Source organism: Neolamprologus brichardi, chromosome 14, assembly GCF_056152115.1.
Source record: "Neolamprologus brichardi isolate AB-2024 chromosome 14, ASM5615211v1, whole genome shotgun sequence".
Taxonomy (NCBI): Eukaryota; Metazoa; Chordata; class Actinopteri; order Cichliformes; family Cichlidae; genus Neolamprologus; species Neolamprologus brichardi.
Window position 1 is genome coordinate 36,902,349 of NC_142117.1, and position 7,652 is coordinate 36,910,000.

A 7,652-nucleotide genomic window follows, 5' to 3' on the forward strand; every position below is an offset into this window, starting at 1 on the left:
TTTGCTGTGATGTTCAGTCCAGCCTCTGAGGATCAATAAAATGGAAACTTATGATCTGATTTGTTATCTCAGTTTGATTAAATATTCCTCCCTGTGGTTGCTATGGAGCCCCTTCCTCTCTTTATTAACCATCATTAAAGTTATTTTATTGTTCAGCCCCCCCCGGCACCAGCATTAATCAGCTTCATAAAATCTGCAGTTCTTCATCGTGATGAAGGTGTTTACCCCCCGAGCAGCAGACGGTCGAGTGTTTGTCTCAAACTGATTTTATTCAAACCAACAATTAAAAATAGTTTCATCAAGTTTACATTCAAAGAATCAGCTCAGAAAAATCAAAACACTTCATCCAAACTAATCACGACAGTCTCGTGTTTCTGTACAGCAGGAGGAGCAGGAGGAGCCGGAGGCTCTCAGCAGGATGTGAAGGTCTTCCAGAAGAAGTTCTTGCAGCCGGCTTTCCTCTCTCGGGGGGCGAGCAGCGGGCCGCTGCCGGCGGCGCGCTCCAGGTCGACGCGGATGTCTTCGGGTTCACCGTCAGCCAGAGGGAAGTTCTCCTCTTCCAGAGCCTCGTTCTCCACCTGCAGGAGGTCAGAGAGGAGCAGCTCCGCCAGCGAGGACCGCGACATGTCCTGAAAACACGTCAAGATAAAAAACACACGAATAACTCAGAGTGGGAGGAGTTCAACAAAGCTCCTGTTTTTACTCTGTGAGAGAGGGAGGAGGGGAGCTTGATCTTTACCTCCCACCGTCTCACTCCTCACCTTTGAAAAACACTTTATTAGCTTCTTGTTTTAAATAGGTGGTGGGCGTGGCTTTGGTGCCAGAGATGACCATATAGGGACATTTCCTGTCTGTGACATCACCCAGACTCAGTAGTAAAAACAAAACTGATAAAGTGAAGATTTTACTTTTTGCACAACATAATAAAATAACATTTATTTTGTGATTTAATGAAGCAGGAAGTTATTTGTGTTTAATGTATAATTACAAACTGACTGAACGTGGTAATGCTGAAAAAACAAAACTAATTTTATAGAATAAATCGTGATCATGATGTTTAAATAAGTTTTTTCTTTGTGAGTTTATGTTTGTTGTTTGTTTCACATGTTACTATAAATTCTTTCCTGAGGAGAATTAAATGAAATAATAATGAAATTTTTAAAAATGGTTTTGTTTCATTATAAGTGATTTTTTTTTATAATTAGTTTTGAAAAATGATCAAGGTATAGTTTTCAATGCTAATAACAAAATATTTTCATTCTCCATTCATTTGTATTTACTGTTTCACAAACAAACAAACAAACAATTTATTATTTGGGTGAAATTACAGTTATTGACATTTCTGTGTTTGAATGTTTCGCTGATTTCTCTCTGAGGTTCGAGCGTGTCGCTGAAACACCAACACGAGTTCAGTTGTTATTTGGTGGATAAATATTAAAGTTTAAACATGTTTTTGACTTTTTTCTTAAAGAGTTGTGTTTTGAAAACATCTTTTCACAGTAATCTGTAAAGTTGTTCCTGTGAACACATCGCCGTGACCTGCAGGATATCACGAGGTTAAAGCCAATCAGCGAAAGATGCTAACACACAGAAACCACAAACTAAGTTTAGAGCGTGCAGCCCTGCTCTGAAAACTCTCAAGCTTTATTGTGAAAGGCTGAGCTGTGACTGCTTCACTTCCTGCTGAGCAGTTTGTGGGATGCTGAAGAAAACTGCGCACATCAAAAAAGAAAAAGAGGTTTTATGTCATAGTTTCTGAGTGTTTGTGAGTCTGCAGACGTCAGACGCCGTCGTGTTTCCTGTCTGCATGGCGTCTTCATGGCGTCACGGTGCTGCAGAGGAACCACGTCCTCCATTTTACTCAAAAAGCATGCCACGCCCTTCTCTGAACACCAACCGTCTGCACTGATCTCTACCTGCTGTGTGTCATCACGTTTTAATTTTGTCTCTCTTTCTCCTCGTTACCCTCCCCTGTTGGCCGCCCCTCCCCCAGCCTGGCTCTGCTGGTTTCTTCCTATTAAAAGGGAGTTTTTCCTTCCCACTGTCGCCGCGGGTCGTCTGGTTCTGTAGAGTTTAGCCTACAGTGTGAGCTGGTGCTGTACGAATAACACTGAGATGAAATGAACGTTCTGTGTAAAGAGATGGAGGCTGTGTTCACATGTTTATGGGTGAAAGTGTGAGCAGGTCATTCAAAGACGAGCTGCAGAAGAAGCAGTTGATGTGGCGCCAAGGTGAAAACGTCAGTCGAGCTGAGCGCGTGCAGCAGAGTTTCAGTCCTGCACGATCTCTGCTGCAAACCTTCACTGATGGAAGAAGAAGCTTCTGCAGAACGTTCACCTCGTCTCTGACTGAAGTCACGACGCGAGCGGCTGCTGAAAGCGTCTGAAACATCAAACAGCAGTAACGTTGTCTTCATCGGTCGCTCGGGCTTCCAGACTCGACCATAAAGGATCCACAAAGGAGCGATGAGCAGATGAATCATCGGCTGATTTACAGCCAAACAAACCTTTCCTCGCCCTCTCGTCATCGTCAGGAGAGCTTCACGCAGGTCACGACGAAGAAATAAAAGAAGCCCTCGCAGACCGAGAAGGTGTGATTTGAGCTCGTTTGTCAGGTATTAGACTGGTTCAGGACGTGTGTAGTTAGAGAGAGTTGAGTCTGCTCAGAGAGTTTTTAATAAAGACTGAAGCTTTTATTTGCATCCTTTTGCTTTCCTGTCTGATTTTATTCAGTGATGATGATGATGATGATGATGATGATGATGATGATGTTTTCAGCCTCTGATTTCTTTTACAGGAGTGAACAGAGCTGAAATCAGAGCTGAAATCAGAGCTGAAGCCCTCAAACGTTCACAGAGAACAAACCACTGTGATTTTTACACCAGCTGCAGGTTATCTGCTACATTTATTCATGGCTGTTCATAAAGACAATATTCAGCCTCGTCTGCACTCACTGACGTTTCCTCCACCTTTACAGTTTGTTTCTAATTCATTACATTTAATACATTCAAACTTTTTCCTGCAGTTTTTCATTTTTCTACAAAACTTTCACAGAAAATCATTTTCAAACTTTTTTAGACTCCGATTAAAGTTCAAATAGATTTTTTGAAATCAAATGAAATGTGCGCGCGTGCGTAAGTGTGCGTGTCGGACCTGTTTGGAGCCCAGCAGCGGGGTCCGGTGCAGCAACAGGCGGAGTTTGGAGTCTCTCTGCGCGGCGGAGGTGCAGCTGATGGAGGCGGTGAGGGAGACGAGGAGCAGGAGGAGGCAGCGGAGGCGCGAGGAGGAGTTCATCTTCGTCACGTGTGTGTCTGTCTGCGGCTCGGAGGATCTTCTGCTTCTGTCCCGTCACGGCGGCTCTTTTAAAGCCCCGCTGACGTCATTGCCCAGGGCGGTGGGGTGGGTTTGGTGATGGGTGGAGGGGGATGACTGATGATGATGATGAGGATGTTTAGTGAAATGAGCCGGTTTCAAATTCCTCCCTCCCTCCCACTCACTTTGTTTCTCAGCCGGAGGCGCGCGGACAGGAGGCGGTCACATGATCAGATTTAACAGCTGTAAGTTTTACAGAGGGGCGTGTCCAGAAGGTTGTCATAGGCGACCAAATGGGGCCAGAATTTCCAGTTTGATCTGCTGTTGTCAAGTAAGGTCGCCTGAAACAAACGTCAACGAAGAGACGGAACCACGAGCCTCGTTATTAAAGTCACTGATGCTGTGACAGGAAGTGTCTGTAAATCTGGGGTGCCACCAAAGGAGGGGGGGGGGGGGCAGAGAGGAGCTCAGAGAGTAAACAGGAGATGAAACTTTGTGGAGAGAGCCTCCTCTGTCTGCACCGCTGACCTTTTCTCCTCCTGTGTAGGCGCAGCGAGGGCCCGTGAGCTTAAACAGACGATGTGTGATGATGTCATCATGAATACATCATTTCCTGAGGTATTTCTGTGAACACGGACATAAACGGCTGAACGTGTTGTTAACTTGGTTTCGGGGGTGGACCCCACTTCACAGTCCACTTCATTTCAGGAAGGAGTGAGACTCTGATGCAGCTTAACATTGTTTTGGTCGTCTTACTCACAGCTTGTTTGTTTACATTTCATACGTGTTCTCTACATTGTTACCTGTTTATAGGACCACCCTGTGTTCTCCTTTTATATTTTATTTTCCCGTGCTGTAAGAGCTCAGTAACACAGAGATTTCTCATCCGTGGGATAATAAAGGTTTATTCTATTCTATTCTATTCTATTCTATTCTATTCTATTCTATCACAGTAAAAGTACACAAAACACGACAGACTGGCGACCTGTCCAGGGTGTACCCCTCCTCTCGGCTCCAGCGCCCCTGAAAAGGAGCAAACAGATGGATGGACAGACTGTAAACGTGAGTCTGTGCGGCTGACTCACTGCTGCCTCTGCTGGACATTGACGGAATTGCAGCTGCTTGGTAGAGACTAAAGCTGAAGACATTTTCTGGACATTTTTACTTCAGTTTAGGTAGTTTTGTAAGCCGGTTTTCATTTTTACTTCAGTCTAGCTTTACTGCTTGTTTCACTGAGCAGTCGTGTACCTGGTGAGATGGCGAGCAGGTGAAGGGGCAGGATGATGCTCTAGCTGATGCTTATTTGATTCGATTATTTTCAGGGTCCAGGTGAGCGTGAGGTAACTGTTCTTGCCACGTCTCTTTCTTCTCGTTCTTCCATCTCCGACTCGATGTGCTGATAAATGCCGTGTGCTCAGTGAAGCATCAGCTCTGGTTTGAGATAATTATTCCGCCCTCCTCACATCGAGCGCATCATCGCGCTGCTGCCTGCAGGTCTGTCAATGAAAAACCATTTACCTGTTGACATGCACAGCTGAGCGGTTATTGAAGTCTTTGTGTGCGCCGCTGAAATCTGTGTGGTACAGTTTGTGCCTGTAAGTCAGCTGACATGTGATGAGCTCGTGCGTCGTGGCTTTGAGGCTGTTTTACTTTAGTTAAACTGATCCGACGCTGACGTGGTGCGCTGCAGACGTACAGGCAGAGGAAACATGTTCATTTCATGGGCTCAGTTTTGCGTTTGGGGTTATTTGCAGAGCTCGAGCGGCTCTTTGGCTCACGTTCGACCCCTGTCGAGGTCCTAATGTGCTCAGACCTGTGGGAGTCTCAGTAATGAAGCTTCAGTCGCAGCAGTGAGGCTCTTCCCACCAACAGCGTCCTGCTGTTTGCTGCTCACAGCCTCATTTGTCTCTTTTAATACTGCAGCAGAAAAACCTGAAACATGGCCGCACACACACAGCCACCGCTGTTAATACACTCACATTGCATATGGCCAGGGCCGGGACCAAGACCAGGGTTGTGGTTTTTAGGTCAATTCAGTTTTGTTCAGCACAAAATGACAACAGCAGCTGTTAATGCTGTAAGATAAAGACTCTACAACAGCGGTCCCCAACCCCCGGGCCTCGGACCGGTACCGGTCAGTGAGCCGTTTGGAGAGAGAGTTGAGGCTCAGGTGTGAAATGTATAGTTTTCAGGGTTTTTATCGGTTTTCAGCATTATTTTGTTATCGTTTTTATCGTTAACTCGGTTTTCCTGGGTCTTTTCACGTGTGTTATGAATAAATCTTCTTTTTTTCAGTACCGGTACTAGTTTTATTTTGTTGTATTTATCCGCGACACCTTAAAGGGCGGTCCATGAAAATAATGTCGGGCATAAACCGGTCCGTGGCGCAAAAAAGGTTGGAGACCGCTGCTCTACAATGTTACAGAGAAGCCCAATAACCAGATGAGCCTGTGAGGTAGGACTTGGCAACAGTGGGAAGGAAAAACTCCCTTTTAACAGGAAGAAACCTCTGGCAGAACCAGGCTCAGGGAGGGGTGGGGCCAGGTTGGCGTGAATGAAGGAAGATGAAGCACAGCACAGTAACACAGTGAGTCAGCTGCTTCTTCATAACGAGTCGGTGTTTGGACTGACGGGGCCGAGGTCGGAGCTCCACGGCGTCATTGTTACTGATCTATCGATCGGGACGCTGACCTGCCTGAGCCGAAGCCGTACTCTGACACACTCTGACCCACGTCAGGGACATTTTCTCTGCTTTAAACTTCGTTGAGTGTGTTTGTGGCGGCGCTCACATGACTGCAGTCAGCCCGTCTCCTCACACATGTGCTGCTGAAGCTCCGCAGTGACATTTGCTGGAAAAGAGCCGTTCTACGCCTACACAGGTATTACTGTTGTTCATCTTTAATCATTTCATTAATCACTAATTGTCAGAGCATTTCTGATTAATTTAATGTTGTTTTAAGTGAAAGCAAATGTGCTTTTCTTTCAAAAACAAGGACGTTTGTCAGTGACCCCAAACTTTGGAGCAGCACTAAAAATGATGCTAACATTTCTGAAATGACAAAAACACATTCGGTGTGTTTGTCATTGTTGATCAAATGCTCTGAAAAGGTCACAGCAACATTTGAAGCTGCATCTGTCTGACGAGAGCTGAGCTCTGATCCAAGCACGAGAGGAAGCCGATCACACCCACACTCACGATAAACTAAATACAAGCTCATTTTGAATTTAAAGTGGAGACGGGTCAACAAAAGTCTGGAAAAGTAAGTGATGCTAAACAGAAACATCTCCAGCAGGTCAGTCACATGATCGGGTATAAAATGAGCATCTTAGAGAGGCAGACATCTACCATCTGTGAACATCCACAGCACGTCACCGTCGGCACCTCAGAGAACCTGCAGGAGTCTCTGTGCGCAGGGACGAGGCCGATATCTGAGGCCGTCGGCGCTGCATTAAAACATCAGTGCACGCGCTCAGGAACCAGCGTCTGCGAGCAGCTCAGCGTGCAGGTTACTGCTGCATCATACAGAGAAGCTCCTTTAAAACTGATCTCAGGTCAGATCCAAACTCTAAAGCAGAGGAGCAGAGGAGCCTGCAGTCCAGACCTCTGACCAGCTGACAACATCTGGAGCTTCATGAAAGCAGCAAGAGGAGAAGCAGAGCCAGGACTGCTGAGCAGCTAGAATCCTCCATCAGACTGATGTTAGAGAGCAAACATGGACCTGTCCTACTTCTACAGACGTGTCGCTGCCATCATGTTTAAAGGAGCTCATATTTCTATCACCCCCCCAAAACCAAGAGATGTCTGTTGTTTCCATTTTCCACATTTGTTATGTTCTTATGTTCTGTTATGAATAAAATATCATTTATAATCAAATCACTGCATTTACTTCACAGAGCATCCCGACTCCTACGAGGTGACGAGGATCTCATATGGATTCAGGACTTCAGGACAACAACAAAGAAAGACGTCAGCTTTATGACAGAGATGCACAAACACATGAAGATCTTCTGACCTCCAGAGGTCGTCTGTCATCGATACGTCCGGCACGCCTCGCAGGAGTGCGTGCCGACAGCTTCAGCTGTCAGAATGCTAACGGCGACCGACAGGACGCTTTCCACACCTGTCCAACGCGGTCACGGAGAAAAGCGTCTGTGAGTGTTCGGACCACAGCAGCTTCCTGTCGTGACAGCTGATTGGTTCGGCCTGTTGGTGCGAGTTAGAGGACGACAGCCCGACGGAGAGACAGAGCGAGGCGGCGATCTGCGGATTAACGGCCTGCTGCGATTCGTCTGCTTCCTTCTGCACAGTCTCAATTTGGAGCTTCGTGTCCCTGATTTTAT

General features: G+C 46.2%; 1 protein-coding gene across 1 annotated transcript; it reads right to left on the bottom strand.

Moving 5' to 3' along the window:
• Positions 1–250: 250 nt before the first annotated feature.
• sst1.1 (somatostatin 1, tandem duplicate 1) lies at positions 251–3,320 on the bottom strand. The gene is made up of 2 exons (XM_006801211.3): positions 3,153–3,320; positions 251–629 (listed from the first exon to the last, which is right to left on the bottom strand). Exons 1-2 carry the CDS (start codon positions 3,291–3,293, stop codon positions 411–413), a joined length of 360 nt encoding a protein of 119 aa, XP_006801274.1. The 5' UTR covers positions 3,294–3,320; the 3' UTR covers positions 251–410.
• Positions 3,321–7,652: the final 4,332 nt, after the last annotated feature.

Coding starts and splice junctions, on each gene's coding strand:
- sst1.1 (XM_006801211.3), bottom strand. CDS start 3,293: ATGAACTCCTCCTCGCGCCTCCGCTGCCTCCTCCTGCTCCTCGTCTCC. Junction 630..3,152: donor CGCTGCTGGGCTCCAAACAG/GTCCGACACGCA, acceptor ACGTGTTTTCAG/GACATGTCGCGGTCCTCGCT.